This window comes from Bemisia tabaci, chromosome 8, assembly GCF_918797505.1.
Source record: "Bemisia tabaci chromosome 8, PGI_BMITA_v3".
Taxonomy (NCBI): Eukaryota; Metazoa; Arthropoda; class Insecta; order Hemiptera; family Aleyrodidae; genus Bemisia; species Bemisia tabaci.
Window position 1 is genome coordinate 7,745,529 of NC_092800.1, and position 25,051 is coordinate 7,770,579.

A 25,051-nucleotide genomic window follows, 5' to 3' on the forward strand; every position below is an offset into this window, starting at 1 on the left:
AAAAAAATACGAGTTCTGCTTCTTGAAATCGAAAAAAAATAACAATTTTTCATCATTCCTTCTAATTTCCTAATATAGTGTTCATTTACTCATTTTTTTATTATAGCGGTTGCACTTAATGTGGGGTGTTTTAAACCAAATGAAGAATGCCCAATGTCATGCCCAATGTCAGGGACTTTATGTTCAGGTATGAACCCTGTGGAATCAAAATTTGAAAAATTTGGACCCTCTTGAGGCTACCATGTGTGGTTTAAGGGGGCTGAATTTATACAGGGTTCAGGGTTCCCACCTATGTTTTCAGTTGATCATATTGAATTAATGGAGCCTGGGAAAAATTAATGATTCTTTGATTTTTCGTCTTTAGGTTCAAAGTCAGCCTGGCCCTTACTCAAAATGTGACCTGCCAAAGGCGGAGTTCTGAATCCGCTACTCGACATATTAATTTTTTTTTAATGAATGGTGCAAATTTTTTTGGTGAATTGATGCAGACTCCTTTAAGTATAGTATACGAAAAAAAATACAAAGAAAAAAGTTTCTACGGGAGCTAGTTCTGATCTGATAAGTCCGGCCTTCGTAATAGGCTCCTCCGGTTCCGCCCTTAAGTTTGCATCAGCAGGGCCTTGAGGGAGAGTGGAAGGAGTAAATGTATCTTTCTGTGATGTCAGTTTTCTATTTCACACTCAAAAGGCTCGGTTTTGGTTTCACCTAAAATTATCCAAAAAATATCTGGTATGTGAAGCACCCCGTATTACAGGTGCGTTGACAGGATGTTCTAATTTTTATTAATAGAACCCAATTTGTGGCATGAATGGTCGATTATCGATTTTTCCCCATTTAAAAGCTGTGGTAAAGAATCGATTATTAAGATGCTCGTTGCAAACGAACTGTTTATCGATACTTTTCTATAGGTTGAAAAGTAGGTCAATCGATAAATTGCGAAGCGATTGTAAGGAACGCATATGAAATATTATCAGTTACCGCTGCATTGTTCGCTCTGTTCAGGTGATAAAAGGTGCGTCGGCATTTTAGTTTGATTACTCTACACTTCCGTGTGCATTTACAATTTCCTTAAGTCTTTTGATCCAAATGAAAATCCGAAATTATAAGTCAGTATATTTGTTTGATACTTTCGAGTCTCCGTGGACGTTTAGATCCGTCATTTTAGTGACGAAATTAGTCGTTAGAAGTTCGTAGCAAAACAAATCAGCTCAAAACAGTGCTCAACAAATTAAATGCATTGAGAGCATATTGAATATCAAATGTGAAGTGCATACTTAGAATATACTTTCACCATTGTGTTTATTTTTACAAGATGCCAGGCAACCTCGGGAGTAGTTGATAAAATCATCCAGAAAATCATAGAGCCCTATAAATTAGGTAGGTTTACTATTATTTCATTAATAAAACATAACCTCAAAGACACGTGTCATACACTGAAAAAAAAAACACATTGGATCTAGAGTCCAGACTCTCGAAAACATTGGCAAGACAAAATACTCATGATTCAATCAGATTTTTGCTTAAATCAAAAGGAAATCCGCTCGAATTAAGAGGCTTGGTTCTTGATTTAAGCAAAAATCCGATTGAATCAAGAGTATTATTTCTTGTTGATGTTTTTAAGAGTCTGGACTGTAGATCTAATGTGTTTCTTTCCTGTTTATCAATGGAATTCCTGATTCTGAAATAATTTTCGTTGATTTTTAAGTAATGTTTAAAATAATATCATGTAGCAATAATGGGAATAAACAACAATCATTTTACAAAAGTTGTCTTACAAGCTGACGCTTCTCATTCAATTTGTTCTTCGAAAGTTTGATATCAAACGGGGGACAAAATGATCGTTTGAGTCGCAATTTAGGCTTGGACCTTAACCTGCATATTAGATGCTTTAGAAATTCGAAGTTTTCTGGGGGAGGCCCTCGACCCCCCTCCTTTCCTCCCGCTCCATGTGTCTAGATCTGCCTATGCCGAATGAATGCGAATTTTTAGGTTGTCTATTAAATTTTTCTAAATCTCCGATTTCAATGTCCTCTTTTTACAGCGATGTCGTTTGTTGTATTGTTTCCAAAAACAAGAATGAATAAGGGAATAAACATGAAGAAAATGGTACTAGTGTTGTGCATCTCCTTGATTGGCCGAACTTTCTCTCAAGCACGTGTAGACTGGGCAGATGACGAAAGAAAGCATATTTCAGATATTTTGGATGCGAATAATGGAAGACTTCACCAGTCGTTTTGGCTAGGCTCAGATGGAAAGAAATCTCAACCAGGCTTAGCTTCAAATGCGCATTCGGTCGACGGAAACGAATGCAGAGCGAAGAGTGATTCACTGGTTAAGTACTTTTTTATTATTTTAATTGATTTTTTTTAAATTTCTTTTTTATTGACAGGCAGCTAATTTCTGAAGTACCCCCTCCCTTCCCCCTTCTTGCAACCAGGCATCTTGAAACACGAAAAATAATCCAAAATAATCGTGTTTTAATGCTCGCGATTACTGTCATCTTAAGGAAGAGACTAATATGCAAGAGAGTATGCGAAAAATGACTGTATGTGAAACAATCGTAAATGTTTCAAAAATAACATGAATGGACCATGTTAAGCATAAAGCAACCAAGCCGAATTGCCAAATTTGATTGAGTTATTTAATTTTTTATATGAAAACGGTTGTCCGGATTATTGCGCAAATTTCAGTGAATTTTTTGCATAGTACGAAGCAATTTTTTTTTTTAAAAATTGTCAAAGGAATCCGCGCAAACGGTCTTTTGTAAAAATTAAATTACCCACTTAAATTTGAAAATTGCTGATGTGGCTTGGCTGTTTTCTGCTAACCGCAGTCTTTATGTAATTAAGTTAAAACTGGTAAATATTTGAGTGCATGTAAGTGTACAAAGTTGCGAATCACGCATGTGGACGTAGTGCTAAAGGGGACTTCTTGCAAAGAGTTTGCGTTTTAGCATGAATACGTCCATACAGAAGCCATGAGACGCGCATTGGGCTTATATAGTTATATTGCTCAAATACTTAAGAGGCCTAGCAGGTTGTCTAACATAATATTTAGGATCCTTAGAATATTTTCTTCTTTTTTTTCAGGATCTTAACCTATCAAGCGCAGAATTCTCTGAAATCCGACACAGCAAAGCGTTTGTTGACAAGACATTTTTCCTCTACGAATGGCTGACCCACCAACCTAAGCAGTGGTACGTAACTGCACCTCCTGGTTTCGGCAAATCCGCTCTTGCAAAAATGGCCGTCCAGTTTCTGAACGCCTCGGTTGAAATCGTGAACGGTGTGGAGAGGTTTAACGACAAATACAAAACCGCTGCATATGAACTTTTCAAGGGCACAGATATTTTTGAAATGAAAGATTTCTTCGACAAGCACTTTCAAAACTACGCCGTGGTTTACTTCGACTTAGCCCCGTTAAGTTGTACCACGCAGGCTGCTTTCATAAAAAATGATGCTTTCCAAATACAGGACTTCCATAAATACCTCAGGATAGTGATAAGAAAAATGATGAGCTACTATCCATCCCTCACCCTCCACCAAAACTTAACAGACTCGGACAGAGAAAACTTAAAATGGTACCTAGGTGGGATGGACGATGCAGTGACGCCGAATAGATTTTGGAAGAGTCCGTCTGTTTTGATACGACTCCTACGAAAATGCCTAAAGAGAGATGTTATCGTTATTGTAGATGCCTATGATGCACTGTGCAAACCTGCCTTAATAGGGGAGCTGTCCAAAATACAAAGACCCTATTTAGCCTCGTACATCATAAATTTAAGTAAGATGGTAATTCAAGACGGACAATCAACGGCCCTTTACCTAGGGACGTTCAAAACCCTGGAGCTAATGCTGCAAAAACCTGGAGAAGAACATTCGAAGAAAATAACCATGTATCGTATTGAGCATTCGGCTTTTTCTGATAGTGAGCGCGTCGCAAAGTACTTCGGGCTATCCAAACAGGAGGTCACGACAGTTTTAGCTAAACATTCAATGGAAGATCACTTCAACCTGGTGGACAATCTTCTAAACGGACACGCTGTTTTGAATTCGTCTTTAACTTTGTTCAACACTAAATCTGTAATGTCATATGTTGGAAATCGAAATGCTACACCCACCGCTGTGGCTGTTCCATTCACTGCCGAAATCTTGCGGAACTATGCGAAAATGTTCTCGAACAAATGGCTCAGTGATGTACTTACTCAGTGTATATTCAATGATAAAGCTGAGGTCTTGCTTTCACACAATGTGCCGTTGAATTTCGCGAGTTTTGCAAGACTTAAAGATTTACTCGTTAATAATCCAAGTGCTGTTAAAGATACGTTAAAGTTAGAACATACGTTAACGTTCATAAAAATTCTGCAGTTCTTGGGTTTGATATCGGTCATCGATGAGAAAGCTGATACTTGTCATCTTAGAGCCTCAAGTTGCAGTGATGCTGAGCTTATAAATAAATATTCCTTTAACAGTGGAAGCGTACAAAGATTCTTTAAAATTAGCGCAGATAATGAATTGGGGATGGTTCGCGCGGTAAAAGGTCTTGCACCGGATGACGATTCAATGCAGTTCTTGGGCGAAATCATTCATAGCATCGTCAAAGTCAAAGCCCCTGAGACTGAGTATCAGCTGAAAGCTTTGATGTATGTATATTCGCGGAAAATTGCAACTTATTACAATGAAGATTTTGAGATGGAAGCCAGCATTGCAGCGCCTGATGGGGAGAATTTGAAATCAAACGGAGATGGTAAAATTGGTACCAGAAAGAGAATTGATATAATTCTGCTTCAGAAAAAGAAGGGTTTAGGCTTTATTCTGGTATCTAAGCTCAATACCTCTGCGATTTCTGTTTTAAAAGAAATGTCTGAGAACAGATATTTCGAAATACTAGACTCAGATCTCCGTTTTTCGAAGCTGAAAATTAAGCAGAAGGTTCTGATTGGAATTTCTGCGTCACAGAATAAATCTGTGGAAATTGCAGCGGAGGTTTGGCATGATAACGAAAGAACAAGTCTAAAACATGTCGTCTTTAATGGCACAAGTTTTGTATGATCTTGACTTTCACTTTACAGTCCTCACAAGGTCTCAAAAGAATTACTGTAAGGCATATTATATTGCTGTACAATGTATTTGTAAATTTTGCAATTCAATTTTCCTGTTACTTTCAGGGCCGGATTTACCTACTTGCCGCCTATGGGCCGCCTGTATTTTGCCGCCCCCTTCTCATTTGTTTTGAAACATAAAAACCATCAAGTGAACGTGCCGGAGGGGGAGGGGTGCATAAGACTCGTATACCTACTCGTGTCGAATACATTTTTTGCGAAAGCCCTATCAACACTACTAGCAAAATTTCACGGAACTTTTCTTCTCCATTTACAAGAAATGAACCAAAAAATTATGAAAGAACAAATATAAATATTGTACAATAATTTTATCTTCCGCCGCTGCGCCGCGCTGATCGCACTGTGTTTGGCGCAATGCGTGAAGTATTCCTGCAGTCTTGTAGGCGCTATGCGTTTCACGCCAACCGCTCCTGCCCACACTGTGTTTGGCGCGTCTCTTGTATCGCCGAAAAACGACAAAATTAGAAATACTATACTCTCAGGAAAGAGAATATTTGTCCCCTTTTCTCATTGATAATTTTTTTTTTCTGAATCAGATTTTTCTTATACCAACATTTAAACAAAGTGCAAAATTTGCCGCCCCCTAAATTTGCCGCCATGGGGCACGGCCCATGTGGCCACCCCCTTAATCCGGCCCTGGTGGCTTTAGTGTCTGTGTCTGCGAACATCTGGCTACTTTCTCTACTTTTTAGTTAGTAGAGGCAAAACAAGGAAACAGTGGAAACAAGGCTAAAATACAGAAACATACAAGGGACGTTTCGGTGCCGTAAGACACCATTATCAACCGCTAAAAAAGTACAAAAATAAAAAAGAAATTAAAATAAAAAAAAACCAGCACGGCGTCACAGTGCTGGTTTCTTTTCATTTTAATTTCTTTTTTATTTTTGTACTTTTTTAGCGGTTGATAACGGTGTCCTGAGGCAGCGAAACGTGTATTTTTATGTATTTTAGCCTTGTTTTACTTCTACTATTTGTGTTTTTGGCTACCGTGTACCTTTGTCTCTGTCCTTTTTAGTTAGGATATATGCGCTGAAAAAATAGATAATTAATTTAATTTAATCCAGGTGTTGCCTTTCGGTAATCCAGTGCCCCTTCATTTCTTTATTCATGCAACAGGCACAACCTATGAGCAAGCGCTCGCAGTGCCCGTAAAAAGGGGAGTATATTACTTCTTTCCTCATTTTTATGTTCTATTATATAAACGTTTGTATTGCTTTTATTTTTTCATGTATATACGTATAGTTTAGTGAAAATATTATTTTTAAGAACTTTGGAAGTTACTCGTTAAATAGATAAGAGGAAATTTCAGTGTTGCCGTGTACTGGCTGCCTTTCTTTCAATCTTGATTCAATATTTTTCTATAATTAATCTATTTTTCTTCTTACAAATCAAGAACCATACGGCTGTGTTTTACATTTTTCCTCCTTAAAAATTTATGAGATGCCAGGTGTCCAAGAACTTTTGAGAATGTTCCCCTGTGCCTAATCGGTTTCATGTTTTATAACTAATCTAAGTATAAATAGAGCGCACGTGAAAGCTCTTAAGTTCCCGCTCAATTGATAAGAACTTGAAGGTTCGTTAATTGAAGAGTAACAAATAGAAGAAAAAAATGCCGTCAGTCTAGTGCAAGGACCCAGCACCTCTGCTCATGTTCGTAATTTACTCCATGCATTGGTCAAAAGACCATAAAAATGTGAGTACTTTGATTTTTCAAAATACACTTCTTCTTAATTCAGACTCAAAGTCATCATTTCTATTTAAATAAATGAATTAATTAACAAAGAAACATAAGAAAAGAATTTCGTTGATTTGCCGTCTTGAGTGTCACAAATGAGACCGTGACATTGAACTACAGTAATAGCCTGGTCTGATTCCTTAATTTACATTCAAGGATGTAAAATTAATGGAGAGATTGTAAAATTATTGTTTGGAGTTTTTAAATACGATGATAATTCCCTAATAATTAATACAGTACAGCCGTAAGACACGCGCCTTACCGAGAATTCTAGATTTTTATGATTGACACACTGCTTTTTAAAGTAGGGCGTGAAGTGATGTCACAGCAATTTTATTGATGAAGAAGTTTTTGATAATTAGGTCTGATAGCTCGATAGGTAAGCCTTTCAAAAACCGCAGTCAAAACAGTGGCGAGGCGACAATGATCGATTATCGATATTTCCCCATTTGAAGCTAAAGTAAAGAATCGTAAGGTGTTCCTTGGCAACCCACTGTTTATCAATCCTTTTCCATGCATGGGTTTAAAGGACAGATTAATCGATACATCGCAAAGCACACCACGCCACTGAATTAGGGGCAATACTCTTTTTACACGCCCGCTGTCAAAATTAACTCTCTGAATGTTTAAAACATTGTTAAATTGATTTTTCATTTCATGTCACAACTCAAATACTAAACCGAAATGCAAACGACTCATAAACTACATTACTTGCTGAATGTATTCATTTCCTAAGCAGTATACACACTTGCCTTCCTCTTTTCGACATTTAACATTGTCCTCGCAATTTATTTACTTTCTATTCTCATAGCATTTCCGTAAACTGTTTCTGTATTCTGTTACAATATTCAAGATTTCTTTATTTTTTGAAGTCATGATTACAATATTGAAAATGAAGCATTGAAAAAATTGGCTATGGTTGAATGCACATTGCTCCGTGAGTTGCTAAGTGTTGTCAAATTATTTTAGCGTCAAAGATGCTCAGAGCTTTGGTAAATAAAAGTTGCACCGACAAGAGATATTGTTTTTATGAGAGGAAAAACATGTAACGAAATCAAAACACCTTCTATCATAACCACGAGAAATGCATTACGAAAATTAAACACTTTTTGTTGAGAAAAGATGGCTTTGTGAGCTGTTCTTTCAGTTGATCAAATATTTTTCCAGGGCAATTACGTGAAACAAGCAAGGAGACAGTTTCCTCATGATAATAGATTATATTCTTCTCGATCGGTTTGACTCTTTGGTGATATTTTGCCTCAATTTTCTCTATATTTCATCCGTTTGCTCGAGAATTGAATGAATTTTCTTTATTTTTTCTTAGGATCTAAACCATTTTTGAGAAGCGAGAATAAAAATGAAACAAGTGACACTTATGATATACATATTCGTGATTGGCCAGTCTTTTTCGCACACACATGCAGAACAATTCTCAGCCTCAAAACTACATACGCCGAACGAAGGTGAAAATCGAACGAATCATCATTCAGTGGTTGAGTATCCCTTTCGTTGCCATCCCTTTTTGTGAGACTGATGAAGTATATTTCGAGTCTAAATACGATAGAATAAAATTATGATGCAACGATCACGGTCTAGATACTTTATTTACCTGGCCAGACAACGTGAAGTGATGTTTCCATGTTCCAAACAAGCCAATATCAGGAATCTTGATTTGTTTTGATGCTAAAATCGAGTACTGCCAACTTTTATTGTCTTGTATCAAAATAATCGTTTCTAACCTCAAAAGAAAACTAAAATATTTTCCACTCTTTCAGAAGATTTTTACTGGTTTATTATATAATCAGTAAAGTTACCTCAGTTAAAAACCGTCCGATCTCTCTCATCAAACTAAAAAGCCACAATCAGTTTGAAATGTCTCAAAACGAAGGGCGTAAAATGTTGCTAGATTTTTCCGCGCTAATTGCGTTCTTACCAAGAGAATTTTGAGAATTTCTGACCGAAAATTTCACTAATTTTTCTTCTGATCTGATGAAAAATTCGGACAAATTTTTGACGAAAATTATGCAGGTTTTCGCTCGTAAAAAAATGAATTGTTTGAGTCAGTATTGCATCCTTGGAATGAAGTTATGTTCTCTCGCGCGACATCGGGAAGCTGACGTTTGAGCTTTAAGGTTAGGCATTTCAATAGTGATCTAAAATAATTTGCAGGATTTATGAATTTGTATCTTTCATAATCATTTTTTTCTCTTTTAGGATTCCATTCCTTCAAGTTCAGAGTTCTCCGAAATCCGGCGCAGCAAAGCCTTCATTGACAAAACATTGTTCCTCCACGAATGGCTAACCGAACGTCCGAAGTACTGGTTTGTTACTGCACCCCCTGGCTTCGGCAAATCCGCTCTCGCGAAGATGGCTGTCCAGTTCTTGAACGCTTCTTTCGAGATTGTAAACGGGCAGGCACGGTTCCTCGAAAAGGCAAAGACACCCGCGTACGCATACTTCGAAGGCACGAACATATTCAATAATAAAAGTTTTTTCGAAGAGCACTTTCAAAACTACGCTGTCGTATACATCGACCTAGCTCCCTTACGTCAGACCACGGAGGCTGTTTTCATAAAGGAAGATGACTTTCGCGCGCAAGACTTCCATAAGTACTTCAGGGAGGTGATAAAGAAAATGATGAGCTACTATTCATCCCTCTACTTCCACCAGAGCTTGACAAAATTCGAGAGGAAGCACTTCAAGGAGTATTTGGAGGAGGGAATGGAGGAAAGGTCTCGCCCAATTACGTTCTGGAATAGTGCATCATTCCTGATGCATCTCCTGAGGAAAATCTTGAGACTGGACGTCATTGTAATTCTTGATAATTATGACGCAATGTGCATGCCTAGTATGTATGGGGATCTGTTTGGTGTGCTAAGGCCCTACCTGGCTTCGTACCTCATCACTTTCAGTAGGATAATTATTGAGAATAAAAAAACCTCCGTCCTGTACCTTGGATCGTTCAAAACTGTGGAAATGATGCTTAAAAAACCAGGGACTAAGAATACGACGTCTCCTATTACACATTCTGCATTTTCAAGTGATGAGAAAATCGCAAAGTACTTTGGACTAACCGAGCAAGAAGTTGGTGATATATTGTCTAAATATTCGATGGATGATCATCTTCCAGTAGTGAATGATCTTCTAAACGGACATGCAGTTTTACGGTCGACTCTCACTATGTTCAACACTAAATATGTGCTTTCGTACATCGAAAATAGAAATTCTTCACCCAGTGCTTTCACAATGCCTTTGACTGTTGAAGTTCTGAATCACTACAAGAAGCTATTCACGAGTGATTGGGTGACTAATGTTCTATCCCCGTGTATATATAAGGACAGAACTCAGATCAAGCTATTTACTTCCATGTCAGTAAGTTTCGCAAGCTTTACAAGGCTGACAAAATTGAACGATAATGATACAGAGGTCCATGGTAGGGAAAAACTAAGTCAAGAAAATACGATGTCTTTCATCAAAATTTTACAGTTTTTAGGTCTGATATCTGTTATCGAAGAAAAGACCAATGTTGACGTTTCTAGGGCAACAAGTCGTTGTGATGCTGAGTTTATGAATGATTATTTGTACAGAAGTAATACCGTACAGAGATTCTACAAGATGAGCCCAGAACAAGAACAGATGATGGTCCACGCTTTGAAAAGTCTTGCGCCGAACAATGATTCCATTCAGTCTCTGGGCGAGGCTATCCATAATATCGTAAAAATAAAAGTCCCTAAGTATGAAGATCAGCTGAAATCTTTGATGTATGTTTTTTCAAAGAAGGTTGCAACTCAGTATAGTGAGGATTTCTCGCTGGAGGCCAGGATCTCAGCCCCAACGATGGAACATTCGAAATCGAATGGGGTTTGCAAACCTGATGTCAAAGAAAAGGTAGATTTAATTTTGCTCCGAAAGAATGAGGGGCTAGGTATCATTCTGATTTCTAAATTAGATGTGAATGTAACTTCTATTTTAAAAGAAATGGTAGACCGTAAATATCCTGAAATACTGGACTCAGATCTTCGTTTTTCGAAGCTTAAAATTAAAGATAAGCTACTGGTAGGCATTTCAGTCACGCAAGATAAAGTGGTAGAAATTGCAGCGGAGGTTTGGCGTCAAAACGAAAAAACTAGTTTAAAACATGTTATTTTGAATACCACGAATTCCTCATAACCTAAATTCTCATGATATAGTTAATTGATTAAAATTGTAGAAAATTTTCCAAAAATACCTCGTTTTTAGGTGTATATTTTTTCCTTAATATTGACTCAACAAAATGTATGTTGCTCTATTTATCGGAGAATATTCACATCTGCTAAAAATTTCATTACGAAAAACACCGGAGTTAGCAGATGTTACATTGTGCTTATATCGTAAATAGTTCTTAAAAATTTTGTGGTGATTAATGGATGGACATTATAAATTTATTCAAACACTAGATTATGCACTATTTGTTTATGGAAAAATAATAATGTATTTAATATTTTTGCTGATTTTGACGCCATCTTGGAGATACAATTGACATTTCTATCCAAAATGCCCTGGTAAAAATTGGCAGTAGAATCTGTGTTCCAAAATACCATAGACCTACGGCCGGCTGTAAGATTTCCAATAGCTTCTATAGCCGGTTACACAATTTCTTATAGCCTTTTATAGCCGATGGCGATTAAGCAACGGCCAGGTGATAAAGTGTATGCTAAACGTCACTAATTACGGATGCTAGGACTTAGTGAGTTTTTGGACCACTGCTCTCTTTTTTGGCCGTAGTATCTTGATTTATTTTGCGAGGAAAGCTCCGTACTTTTGATGGATGCCTTCCATTCCTAATATATTAGAGCGCCTTCAGTTTCGTATGATACTGTGCAATACCTCTGGTGTGAAATAGTTGCTTCAAGCGCCGTGGCACGCTGCTGCGGTGCGGCAGGCGAGCAGCCAGCGCGAAACGCGCATTGGCGCCTACAAACCTAACAGGGATACTTCACGCGTTGCGCAATGCGTGAAGTATCCCTGTTAGGTTTGTAGGCGCCAGTGCGTCGCCGCTCCCCTTTGTGTTAGGTTCTAATATATAATCTGCCGGAGTCGGCGTTATTCAACTCATGATTTTGAAATTTTTGCACATCCTGTATGGATTATTCTCGTTTTAATTGATGAAAAAAAAAAATTGTATTAAAGGAAAATATAACGTGTGTTTTATAAATATTAAGGTGGTTCCGTATCAAACTTAATGATTTCCAAAGCACACGAATTTCTACACAATTTCTTATAGCCTTTTATAGCCGATGGCGAAAAAGCAAAAGCCGTATGATTTTCTCCGCATTCTACAGCAAGCTATATGATTTTCTGTAGCCTTCTTTAGCCGGCTATAAGAATTCCTATGGTATTTTGAAACGCAGCTCTTTTCGCCAATTTTTACCAGGGTGACTTTAAAAACTGATAAATTCCACCAGAAATAAAGTTGATTCAGTGACCATACTTTTGATTTTCCCAAAAATCTATTGTAGACATGCTATTTAATCTATGAAATTTTTCCACCGTGTAAATATTTTTAAAAAAAGTATTAGATATACCTTTTAGTCATATTTTTGTACATTTCTTTGTTGATTAAAATTAAGTTTTTACATAAACATAAAAACTTGCTGAATTCTGCCAGAATAAGGAAGAACACCGTATGAGCCTTCAGGCGTTGCCATATATCCCTCAATAAAGGATGAATTTTCTGAGAAACTTGTGAATATTTTTCTTCAAATTTGTCATGCAATTTTTTTCGCAATTTAGTCTAAAATATCTGATAATTTCAAGCTGAAATATGCACGGCTTTTTTTTTAAAAAAAAAAAACAATTTTCTGAGATGAAATTTAGCAGCATTTGTATGCACATACGGCGTTTTTCCTTTGCGCGTCAGTATTCCTCTTCACTCTCGGAAGCGCTCCTCAAACGCATGCTCACAAAATTATTAGCACCGTCATCCCAGCGCTAACAAATTTTGTCACAACCTCCCACTAAACACAGTCGCCAAATTTCACCTCCCCCCGCACCACCCCATCCAAAAACCATAGTATCTCCAGTCGAAACTTTATTGGCAACGTCGCAAAGCCGCGCTCGACGGGTCGCAATCCCGGGTAACGGACGCGTCGTTACTGCTGTAACCGATCGGCTAATGCGCGATCAGAAAGTCATCTCCGTGTGACAAGCCAAGGTTAATCAACTTATGGGAATGAGTCGCGACTCGAGACCGGAAAACCGCTCAACTCCGATATAAAAGACCACGCACATCCGCGGTTTTCGCTCGCAGCAATGCAAAGCCGGCCTAAGTCAACCGCAATCGTCAGGAGGGGGGGGGGGGGAGGGCGGACGGTTCCATCACTCATCAGACGCATCACACTCCGTGACAGAATGCGGAATCGGACCGAGGGTGAAATCGTAAGCAGATCCGATCGAGGAGGAACCGGGGAGTAACGGTGGTTAGTCCTCGGCTTTGCCAACGCTCGATGGCGACCGGATCGGATTTTATGACGCGGAAATAGAAGATAGGGAAGAGTTACGGTACAAACGGACGGACGGACGCGAGCTTTTATTTCGACAGTAATTTGAATTGTACATGTTACCCTAAGTTCTGGCAATCTGAGGTTGAATCCGTTAAATGAGCCACTATAGACAGGATCTGAATCAGAAAAATGCATTACACTGAAAAAAAGGATTGGTAGAATTTACCATTACGTCTCGCTGTATTTCACAAAGCGTCAATTCAGAGTCAATACTTTTAAACATTTTATGATATAACTAATTAGTGAAAGTGCGAGTTTTTCTAAACAATTTTAAAAGTTTTAACACAGCTTTTACTGTTTTTTAAGAAAATTTCGATTGTTTTGTTAAAAATTCAGAGTCAGTTCTGCCAGAAAAAAGGTAAGAGTTACCATATACTGGTACAGGTACGAGTCGCAGAATCCCTCTGCCCTCTGGCAGAATCGACTTTGAATTCACGCTGTGTAAATACAGCGTAAAGGAATGGTAAATTCTACCAGTTGTTTTTTTCAGTGTACATATGGACCGCGTTTTGTCAGAAAGGAACCAAGCCACATCAGGTATTACAAAATTTAACTGGGCTATTTGATTTTTAATTTGACTAATAATTTAATTTATTTAATTTAATTTTTTAAAATTTTTAATTTCCTGATGATCTCCGGGAGGATAGACAGCAATTGAGATTGGGCGTCGCAGAGCGCGAGGCTGAGCTGTGAATATGGCTTTATGTATGTGATTTAATTTTTTACATGAGGACGTTTGTGCGGATCCCTCTGAAAATTTTGAGGAATTTGCCTCGTACTGTGCAGAAAATTCACTAGAATTTGCACAAAAATTTGCACAGTAGTTTTCATGTAAAAAATTGAATTGCCCGATTGAATTTGGCAATGGCTGATGTAGCTTGGTTCCTTTCTGCTTAAAACGGTCCACATTTTCTCCTGAAAATCTCATGTAGAAAAAGATTTACCAGATACCAGAAATTGAAACGAGTTCATCAAAAAGGAACCAAACCCAAAAGTGAGAAAAAGAGGTTTGAAGTTATATTCAGCCTGCATATGCTCAAGGCTCGTATAAAATAAACTTTAACTCCTCTTTTCACAAAAAATTTTTTGGTTTTCCAGTTTTTGGTAAGATAAAATATATGGCTAGCAAAACTCAAAAACATGTTTTAACTCAATTTTATAAAAAAAATTTGGGTTGCTTCCTTTCTGACAAACTTGGTCCAAGCGACTTGTGGATTCAAAGAAAATTCAAATTGCAAAGGGTACTTACAGGCGAAGTAGAACACAAGAGAGGCGACTAGGATTGATATTAGGAGAGTAGCTACTGAGCAGCAGTAGCAGCGGTAATGTTTGCTCATTTTTCGTGTGAAGCGGATGTCACTGTCAGAGGAGAGAACTGAGCTTGGAGTTTCCGAACGTCCGCCAACACCATACGCCTTGCATCCATTCATTGATTTGCCTGATATCTGTAACAAGAAATGTCAAAGTATGAAGAATGTGAATGAAAAGCTTCCGAAGAAAAATTGAAAAAAAAGTGTTCCAAAACACTAAAAAATTAGAAAAAAATTCGCAGTCAAAAAGCAACACAGAAGACTGTTCCACTTGAAATTTTTTTATATTCAATTGGATTGCCACTTGAACACCATTATTTTCGTTTGGTAACTGAAAATCAGCTTATGGTGGTTCACTGTTTTACGAAACGAATAAAATTATAGAAAAAACAATCTCATTCGCGAAAAAAGTAGTTACTGCGACAATTAGGCACCGGGCAAAGTCTTGAGCAGCAGAGAAGGCAATTGCCGGCTAATTCTATCGCTTCCGACAATCAGTTAATTACGCGTCGATAAACCATCAACAACGTCCAGCTGAGAGCAATTAAAGGGATCAGGAACAAACGGTAGCTATTTCACCACGGTCATTAGAAGTTTTCTCGATAATTGCTGTGTGTTGATCGGCATGAACATTGCCTCCTGATTGCTCAGGGAAAGGCTGATCGGTTATCGCGACAAAACATCATCTTACCTAAAACCGCACACAGAGAGTAAAAAGTATCTATCGCTAGCCAAAAATCGTCGTCTCTCTCGCGAGAGAACGAAACTTTGCTTCAATGTTGCCAAATTTTGCCGCGGAAATTGCACTTTAATCAGGAGAATTTTAAGAATTTCAAAATTGAAAATTTTACAGATTTTCCCTCTCAACTCGAGTAAAAATCGGACAAATTTTTAATAAAAATTGCGCAGGTACATTCTTGTGAAACATTGAACTGTTTGAGTCAATTTTTCAACCTTGGAATGGACTTACGTTCTTTTGACCGCGTAACGACAAAATTTGTCCATAAAGAAAGCTGTACAATTTATTGGCCCTTAGAGATTTTTAATTCCATCCCAATTGCCAAACAACGAATCTCAGAGGGTCGTCCAAATTTAGCATGCAATGAATTTCGTATTAAAAAATACGTAATTTTGTCCTGAAGGACTTGCTTTTGTTGACTGTGCTACGATAGGATAAGGCTAATGGACATATTAGATCTAACATTCATCAATGCGGGGGTCTGAAACAGTTACTTTTACGTTTGCGGGCCTTTCACTCCGCAACCTTATATCTGATAACTTTGTCGGCAAATTATCGTAGATTGCGGACGTCGTCGTTTCAAATCCACCGCAAAGCGATTTTTATAATGTTACCGATGATATCAAACATTCCATCAGTTTCGTCATTTGGACGTATATATGCTAAAACGAACTATGTGCATAGGATTTGTTGTTCCTTTTGGCATTAATATGTCCATTTTATCAATTAATTCAACGTTCGTTCTTAAAATGGATGTATGGTGCATAGGCGGATCCAGACATTGAATGTGTAGTTTACTTTTCTAACCTTGCGTTTAAGTCTCCGAAGCCGTGTTTTTTATTACTCAATGATAGTTAGTGTGTTTTAGAATGTTTTAGCCAGTGTGCCCAAAAAACTGTACGCAATTTAAATTTAAAAACTTAAAAAGAACGTGTAGTCTACTTTGCTAACCTTGCGTTTCCAGAGCTATGGAAGTGGATCACATCTGTAAAGGGATTGGAAAACCTTGTGAGTTTATTGAATCTATAAGTTTTGATGATGTTATCAAATATCATCGACATATGTTTGAAAAATTAAAAAATGTATTGACTTTTTCTAGTTTATTAACTTACTTGGACCATTGAGTACCCGCTTTACTCTTTCCGAGTATTCTTCATATATATATATGAGTCGCTTTTATAGCGCTCTTTGGCGCTGTGCGACGCCTAATCGCCACAAAGCTCGGTCTTCCCACAGGTCATCAGGGAGTTGACAATCTCTTATCTCATTTAACACCCCCTGTCGCCAACCTCTCACTGGGCGTCCCCTACGTCTCCTCCCAGGAGGAACCCAATCAAGCATCTTTTTTGGCAGCCTCTCTTCCGTCATCCTATTGACATGACCATACCAAACAAGTTGTTTGGTCATGACGTCGAACACGATGTCATTTTCGACTTCCATTATCTGACGCACTCTATCATTACGGACCCGATCTCTCCTAGAAATTCCTGCTGACCTTCTCCAGAAATCCATCTCCGTTGCTCTTAGCATATCCTGTGTCCGTTTCTTCAGCTGCCAAACTTCACATCCGTATGTTAATATACTTTTGACTACAGCGTTGTATATCCTCCTCTTGTTATCTTTGGAAATCCGCTGATCCCAGAGGATTCCATTTAAAATCGCTATAGCCTTCCTTGCTAAGGTGTTCCTTTCCCTGATAGCTTGATCCGTCCTTCCATCCTGGGTCAACCGCACTCCCAAGTACTTAAAGTGCTCGCAGCCTTTGATCTGCTGCCCATCCTCCAACTCAATGCTTTGCTGATCACCGCCAAAAGTCATCTTCTCAGATTTGGATATGCTGACTTCCAGACCCCACTTCCGATACTCTTCTACTAGCTTGCGCATCATGTATTCCGCGTCATCTTGATCTTGAGCAACCACCACCTGGTCATCAGCAAAGCACAGAGTAAACAGAGTTTCGAGATCACCCAAGGGGACACCCATACCAGAGCATTTCTTTTTCCATTCTTTTAGCACGCACTCGAGATAAATTTTAAATAATGTTGGCGACAAACAACATCCCTGTTTTAAACCCTTAGTCACATAAAATCCCGCTGACAACCCCCCATGGCACTTAACTTTGGTAAAACTCCCTTTATAAAATCGCTTAACAGCGTCAATCAACCCCCCGTTAAAATTCGATTTTTCCAAGGCCTCCCAAAGTTTCACCAACGGCACGCTGTCATACGCCTTCTGGAGATCCACAAAAATTAAATGCAGTTCCTGAGCTACGGCCATTTTCTTCTCAATGACCTGGACAATAACAAAGAGGTGATCTATCGTAGACCTGCCAGCTCTAAAACCAGCCTGCTCCTCTGCTTCGTGATCCTGCCATTCGTCCTCGATCTTCGCTTTCAGTATCTTCCCGTACACTTTGCTTATTGTCCCGGTCACTGAGAGCCCCCGGTAGTTGTTACAGTCGTCCTTCCTTCCCTTCTTTTTGTAGATGGCCTTGATCCAAGACTCCTTCCACTCCCTTGGTACCTCGTCACCCCTGATGCATTGTTGCATCAGTTTTCTGAGGCACTCAAAGAGCTTGGCAGTCCCGTACTTGACCAACTCGACAGGAATCCCACCAGGACCCGGTGCTTTGTCATTAATTAGCTCTTTAACCGCTTTAATTATGTCACAAGTGTGGATCTCCAAGTTGTTCATTCTTCCGTTGTCCGTGCTGTTGTCTCGAAACTCTGGGCGCCTTTCCGTCAAAAGATCTTTAAAATGATCCTCCAGTTTTTTAAGTGATATCGGAGAAACGATGTCGCGCTTCATGTCTCTACGTAAACCTTTAATTAACTTCCAGCTCTCAGCACTTTTTCTCCCCCCTAGGTAGGTGTTAATTCTAGAACAGTTGCTTTCCCAAGCTTCATTCTTCTTCCGTGTTATGAGGCTCCTAACTTTAGACTGAGCTTTCCTGTAAGCAACTTTATCTTCAGTCTTTTTAGACGACAGAAATATAAGGTGTTTTTGCCTCTTAAGATTTATCTCGTCTTCAATTTCTTCATCCCACCAGTAAGGATGCTGGTATTTATTACTGGTTTTGTGAACACCTAGGGCTTCTTTCGCTGCAGAGTGGATACAATCTTTGATGAACTGATACTGCTCTTCCGTGGTACCCGAGAGTCCATCCCCCAGCTTCTCATCTAAGCGTTTCCGATACAGAGCCTTGACACTAGGGTGCTCCAAACTTTCGATGTTATACCATACTTCATGATTTTGCGTTCCCTGACTCTGCTGTTGCTCAGGCATTGGCTCTTTATCTTTAATCCCTTTAACGGGAAACGCTATATCTGCTCGGAGGAAATGATGATCACTGCCGCAAGAGAGTCCCCTGCACACTCTAACTTGCTGCAATTTCAACTTAGTAGTGTGCTTTACAATTACATAATCGATGATGGATTTCAATCCTCGCGTTGGCTGGACCCAGGTATACTTATGGATGTCTTTGTGTTGAAAAAAGCCATTCAAAATTTTCATCTCAGTTTGAGAACAAATTGAGATGAGCCGATCACCGTTATCATTAACAGCATCCTCCCCAAACGGTCCAACAACTTTACAGTTTACTCGTCGTCCCGTTCTGCTGTTCAAATCACCCATAAGAATGGCTTCCCTGCCAGCACCAACGTTCAGTATTTCATCATTCAGATCTTCGAAGAATTGGTCCTTGCATGCGACAGTGGCATCATCATTTACACCGTATACTCCGAGCAGCGTGATCTTATGTCCGTACAGGTTAAGGTTCATTTTGATAATGCGCTGGTTGACGGCCTCCCAAGTGCCCACGAACTTACGTAGGCTTCTCCGCAAAAGTATTGCTACTCCTTGCTGAGCACGCTGATCTTTGGCTACGCCGCTGTAGAATAGATCATAGTCACCGTAATTCTCTGACCCGTGCCCTTTTTTCTTGGTCTCAGTAAGAACAGCGACATCCACTCCAAGTTTCTGAATCTCCGATATCACTTCCGGTAACTTATTTGAAATGCCTTGGACATTCCACGTCCCAAATACCATTGTCCGTTTTCTCAATTTTTGTCGACGTGTCCGTTTAGTTCTAGTGGTACCGAGGCTTGTATTGTTAGGTCGTTTAACAGTAAAACTTTTTACAAGTACCGGGGAGTTAGCCCGATGACTCAACCCCCAACCTGGAGGACCAGGGTTTGATTTCGGAGTTGCCTCTCCTAGACAGGTTGCTTTCACTTCAGCTCAGAGCCCTGTCTGCCCTTCTAGCAGGTGGTTCATACGCCCAGAGGCCGGTGACCATCTCCACTGCCCCCTTTGAGGCAGGGGCTACCAGCTGGGGTCCGCAGGATTGCTAAACCTGTGACAACAGTCCCCCATACGGGTATTCTTCATTCCCATGTAAAATATGCATGGCTATAATTTTAGCAGTATTTCTCAGTTGTGTTCCGCATGAGTACCTTTTTTAAAACTCTCAATGTCGTTATCGCCTTTCCCCAGATGAAAGAACGCAACTTCATCGCTCGGTCGCAAATTGACCAAAACAATGTAATTCCTTGCACCAATCTGTGTGCGCACTCTGCGTCCGAAATTTTGATGATTTTGCTTGTGATCCGCAGCGAGGTCGGCAAAAGTTTCACTTAAAAGTACTCAACGGTCTCTAGGTAAGAGTAAAACTTGCAAGAGGAATCTTCGCAACGTGGAAATGTTGTTACGTTCTTACATTTGGAAATCAAGGATATGTAGTCCCTTCATTTCTCTCGCTGCTCCAGGCAAATAAATGTTCAAATATATCTCAAAACTACAACATTGCTTTACGAGGGCGCTAAATTCACGTGAGAACCTCTCGAATTGCGCTTTAACTTGGATAAAAAGGTGCCGAATTCCGATCCACTATCTGACAAGATCATACTTGGCGTTGTTGCCAGAATGGTGATGAAATCAACGTCTTATACAGTTCGGCGTTTCTACATAGAGGGTGTGATAAGTGCCGTTTTGGCATCCGTTTCAATCGATCCTTTGGCTCAACGGAAGGTGGACTGTGGATGCGGAACGGGTGTGTGCATAAGAGCGGCGGCTAATGAGATCACCATTTCTCGGGGGGACTCCGCCACTTGAGCAGTGTTGCCAAATTGGATGTTTATTAAATGACACTTTGGCAGCTGAGTATTGGACTTCTGATGTTATAAAATTAGGTTATATTTAGATGAACGTTGAAAATAACTTAAATCAACGAAAAAAAGTATCTCGATTAAGCTGTTCTTTTTCCGAAGAATGGTTTTTGACAATTCTGTGCCGACTTTCAGGGAATGTGACCGGAAAAGTAAATGGATATCACTTTCTTGCATCAGTCCTGGCACTGGAAAAAAAACACATTGGATCTAGAGTCCAGACTCTTAAAAACATCGACAAGAAAAAGTACTCTTGATTCAATCAGAATCTAGCTTAAAACAAGAACCAAGCCTATTAATTTAAGCGGATTTTGTTTTGATTCATGCAAAAATCTGATTGAATCAAGAGTATTTTTTCTTGTCAATGTTTTCAAGAGTCTGGACTTTAGATCTAATGTGTTTTTTTTTTTTTTTTTTTTTTTTTTTTTTTTTTTTTTTTTTTTTTTTTTTTCAGTGTGCAGTTACGATGATCAGACATTCGCCTACAAAGTAAAATTTCATAGATAACCTAAAACGTTGCAAATCGAGAACGTGATGTTGTTAGTCACGTCTTACGTCATCATGTATGTAAATATTTGATAACTAACGTGATTCATTAAAATTACCTAAGTTAGGTATTTCTGGAAAAACGCGCAAGAGTATAAGAATTCGTTTGGATTCTAAACAGTAATTTTGACGCTAAAATGACAAAATGTAAATAAAGACCATTAAATTTGTATAGAAGTGCTCAAAATAGTTTGTTTTATTTTTTTTCTCTTAAACTCACGCATCAAAATGAACTATGAAGTCAATTCCGAGATTGATTGTCGGTACAAATGATCAGGGGAAGCTTCTTGAAAATTTAAAAGAGATTCTTGCCAATCCCCCCAAAACAATTGAAATTAAAGTTTCGAAGTAAAACTATTAAACTACCAGTAGCTTTACAACGCTTCTAGTCTGGCAAAAATCCTGACTTTTCGTTTTTTATTTGCAATTTTGTGTAGGAAAATGAATTGATCCTTGCGACGTCCAAATTTTACTGTAATTGTTGGATGTGAAATTTCGTGACTGCTCTATGTCTAAAATGGAAGATTTTTGCATTCAATTTTGTAACCGCGTGAGACTTTTCGAGTCGCATCCGTTGTCAACGAGTCATCGTCCAACAGTCAACAGTCACCGGTAATTATGGAGGCCACGGTCGCGCTGGGTCCGGCCGGCCGCTCGAATTCCTGAGTCACCACCGCCCTGCGATCAGAATTCCGGCAAAAATATTCGCCTGAGAATTCCCTTTCTTCGTTCAGATCAAGTTCTAGAGGCTCGGTTAGATGATTGCCCACGAAAAACCCTACAAAGACGAGCTCCTCGTAGTTTGGAGAACGTCCTCACTGGAAAAAAAACCGCATTGGATCTAGAGTCCAGACTCTTAAAAACATCGACAAGAAAAAATGCTCGTGATTCAATCAGATTTAAGCTTAAATCAAGAACCAAGCCTCTTAATTTGAGCGGATTTCCTTTTAATTTAAGCTTAAATCTGATTGAATCAAAAGTCCTTTTTCTCCTCAATGTTTTCAAGAGTCTGGACTCTAGATCCAATGTGTTTTTTTTTCCAGTGCTCTATATACTCGTAAGCCAAAGTAAGTCGAGCAAATATGTATAGTTGTAATAACAACTCACTGTAGCTAAACTATAAGATGAATAAAAGTAGCCCTGCATGGTTATTAACCGTTAATTTTGCTTTTTTCACAAAACTTTTACTTGCCATGCTGCGGGCCAAGTATTGAAATTGATAGACAAAGCGATAGACAAAGAAGACAAAACGGATATGAAGAGTTCCTATTGGTTAGGGAGAAAATTATGGACTAACCATAGGGTCCCTCGTGAGTTGGTGTTAGTTAGTCTATTACGTACCTCCTCTGTCCATTGCAACTATCCGCTTCTACCAATAGGGCCCTTCATATCCCTTTTTTCTTCCTTGTCTATAGCTTTGTCTATCAATTTCAATAATCGGCCCGCTGACCTGCTCTTAATTCTTATTCCCACAGAAACTGTATATTCCCGTCACTCCCGCTACCTTTCTCTTCTCAGACGCGTGCGGAAGGTATTCGTTTATTCCACCATCATCCCGTGTTCTTTCGCCTCTGTTTGGGTGGCTCTTTTTTATGGGCCGAAACGTGACTGAAATAACTGACTGCGTAGAGCAAGCACTAAAATTTCTCGGTCAGCAGTCGCTTAAACTCGTGAAAGCAAAAGAAATAGCTGCAGAATCGAGTTCCTTCCCGAATTTTGTGGAACGCGGCTGTGAGGCGTGAGATCAAGATCGCAGAATTCGTGTTTCTTGAGACGCCGGTATGTGTAGGCCAAAACATGCTCTTCAGATCGTCAATTCCCGGGCGAAAGAACGTAACACCATTCCGTGGTTGCAAAATCGACTCAAAAAATCCAATATTTTACACGAATCGCAGTTTTGCTCACGAAAGAACCTAACTCCATATTAATGTTGTCGACAATCCCTTTGCAAATTGCATATTAACCAGGAAAATATCAGGCATTATTAACTAAGAATTTCACAGATTTTTCCTCAGATCCCATGCAAAAATCGGCAAATTTTAGATAAAAATTGCACGGGTACATTTTATATGTATAATAAATTAATTGTTTGAGTCAATTTAGCAACCTTGGAGTGAAGTTACGTTTCTTCGACCGGGAGACGACGAAATATATCTTTGCTTGTCCAAATCTTTTTAGATTTTTGCATTAAAGCAGAGGAAACATTGGGGACATTTCCAGTTATAAATTCTGAAAATTTTCCTGGTAAAAATGCAATCTGCGAGGAAGAAGGCAACATTGTGATGTAATTACGTTCTTTTGCGAGGGAAACGAAAAAATGAGCCGCGCCTGGATTTTCGAGTCTTGGCGACGCGGCGAATAAAATTTTAATTACAGCTCAGCGAGCGAACACATGGCGTATTCTGGACATTTAAGAGCGTCTCGGTTAATTTAACAACGGGTGGTAAGCTCAAGTGAAAGGTTTTATAACTTTCATTTTCTCATTTCTTTTTCATTGAAAGGAATGCAGTGTAATCGCCTGTATTAAAAATAATTGGTTGACAAAAAGTATTCAGGAAGATATTCAATGAAATTATGCACTTCAACTAAGCTGCATAGTCTTTGTGAATGAACCCTTTCATTCCGTGTCCCAGCTTTAGGGTAGTGTGAATCTACGGTGAACCTGGGGTTGAAGTAATATAAACGGAGTTCCAGTCAAGAGTGAAGCTTGATGTAGTATAATATCCGTATGCACGAATGCAGGTTCTTAGTAGGAATGTCATGTCCTCTGAGAAACTTCCTTCAGCTTATTTCACAGAAATAAATTAATAGATTGCTTTTAAAACTTGCCAAATTAAAAAAATAATACTCGGTATTGCTTTGTTATGATAGTGAATTTTTATAACCAAAATATAAAAATACAGACTTTTAACTACCATGTTTTTATTTTTCCATGTTACTCAAAAAGTTTCACTCCAGCCACATGCGTATCCCGAAATAATTGCTTACTCATAAGTTCGTGGATTTATCCGGTATCAGATAATCATAGGCAGTGTGAGTAGGAAACTTTGATAGCTCCATACCTCCCAAAATTTAATTTTCCAAAAAGATAATTTTGTCAAAAAAATGCTCAGCTCAAAAGCTTTCTTCCTTGAGCGGAGGAGCTGAAGGGATGGTAATCCAATTTCACCCCTTCCTCTTTTAGACTTCACTGGCCATTGTACACATCCTGATAAGAATCACAAGGTGAGATAATGTCATTTTCTGCCCAGATAAAATACCTCGACTACTCCTTGTAACCGCGTCGAAATGCCCGTAATCCCAACTGGGTCAGCAAAGTTCCGGTCGCGTGGAGCCCGAACCGACTTCATGACGGACGAGTTCCTGACTTCCCATTCAGGGTTGCCAAATCAGGCAAAAGCTCCCTCATTTCCACCCTTTCAAATGCTAAAATCGGCAACGTACCCGATGCTGAATCCTGAGCCGGAGATTTACGGTACCGAGAGGGCAGGCGCATGCGTGCGATGAGGATTAGCTGCTGAACCGGGTTGAACAATCGTCTTTCGTGTTTAAGTCCCCAAACACGTCTCACGTCTCCGCGCCCGCCTTCGTCACATCACGTCACGTCATCGTTTGGGCGATAACCGCGTAAGTCCGGTCGGAAAGGCTATGTCGATACGCGATTTTTTGCTAGGTGTGACAGACCGGCCCCTTTTTTCATTCTGGATTTTCTAAGGCCAGTTGCGTCCAGGTCTCTTTTGAATTTGGTCGGACCTTGCAGTGGGTGGACTGAACTTGTAGAATACAGTGGACTCTCGATAATTCGAACCTCGATAATTCGAAAACCTCGTTTATTCGAAGGAAAGTCCGTTTCCCTTGAAAATCTCTCGATAATTCGAAGAAAATCAATGTA

At 39.1% G+C, this 25,051-nt stretch overlaps 3 protein-coding genes across 7 annotated transcripts in view; 2 read left to right on the forward strand and 1 right to left on the reverse strand.

The window, feature by feature from the left end:
• Window positions 1-25,051, reverse strand: part of LOC109040905 (atrial natriuretic peptide-converting enzyme) — a 183,229-nt gene that overhangs the window by 99,176 nt on the left and 59,002 nt on the right. Inside the window, 1 exon segment of the mRNA XM_072303708.1 lies at window positions 14,649-14,844. Within this exon segment, the coding sequence (XP_072159809.1) occupies window positions 14,649-14,844 (196 nt within the window).
• LOC109040907 (uncharacterized) lies at window positions 943-6,859 on the forward strand. The gene is made up of 3 exons (XM_019057018.2): window positions 943-1,377; window positions 2,042-2,331; window positions 3,090-6,859. The coding sequence occupies exons 2-3, from the start codon at window positions 2,044-2,046 to the stop codon at window positions 5,049-5,051; spliced, it is 2,250 nt and encodes a 749-aa protein (XP_018912563.2). The 5' UTR covers window positions 943-1,377; window positions 2,042-2,043; the 3' UTR covers window positions 5,052-6,859.
• LOC109040918 (uncharacterized) lies at window positions 6,676-12,425 on the forward strand. 5 transcript variants are annotated; one of them, XR_011900424.1, is made up of 4 exons: window positions 6,676-6,815; window positions 8,182-8,349; window positions 9,072-11,782; window positions 11,877-12,425. XR_011900424.1 is itself a non-coding variant. In XM_019057039.2 (3 exons), the coding sequence occupies exons 2-3, from the start codon at window positions 8,215-8,217 to the stop codon at window positions 11,025-11,027; spliced, it is 2,091 nt and encodes a 696-aa protein (XP_018912584.2). In that variant the 5' UTR covers window positions 6,676-6,815; window positions 8,182-8,214; the 3' UTR covers window positions 11,028-12,425. The 5 variants fall into 5 exon arrangements, 4 of the variants coding, with proteins under 4 accessions (XP_018912584.2, XP_018912585.2, XP_072159816.1 ...); XM_019057039.2 differs by having other exon boundaries at window positions 9,072-12,425; XM_019057040.2 differs by having other exon boundaries at window positions 8,182-8,320; window positions 9,072-12,425.

Bases quoted from the DNA above. Each gene is read 5' to 3' on its own strand.
- LOC109040907 (XM_019057018.2), top strand. From the start codon at position 2,044: ATGTCGTTTGTTGTATTGTTTCCAAAAACAAGAATGAATAAGGGAATA. The intron at 2,332-3,089 runs GTTAAGTACTTT...CTTTTTTTTCAG, and splicing joins GAGCGAAGAGTGATTCACTG to GATCTTAACCTATCAAGCGC.
- LOC109040918 (XM_019057039.2), top strand. From the start codon at position 8,215: ATGAAACAAGTGACACTTATGATATACATATTCGTGATTGGCCAGTCT. The intron at 8,350-9,071 runs GTTGAGTATCCC...TTTCTCTTTTAG, and splicing joins GAACGAATCATCATTCAGTG to GATTCCATTCCTTCAAGTTC.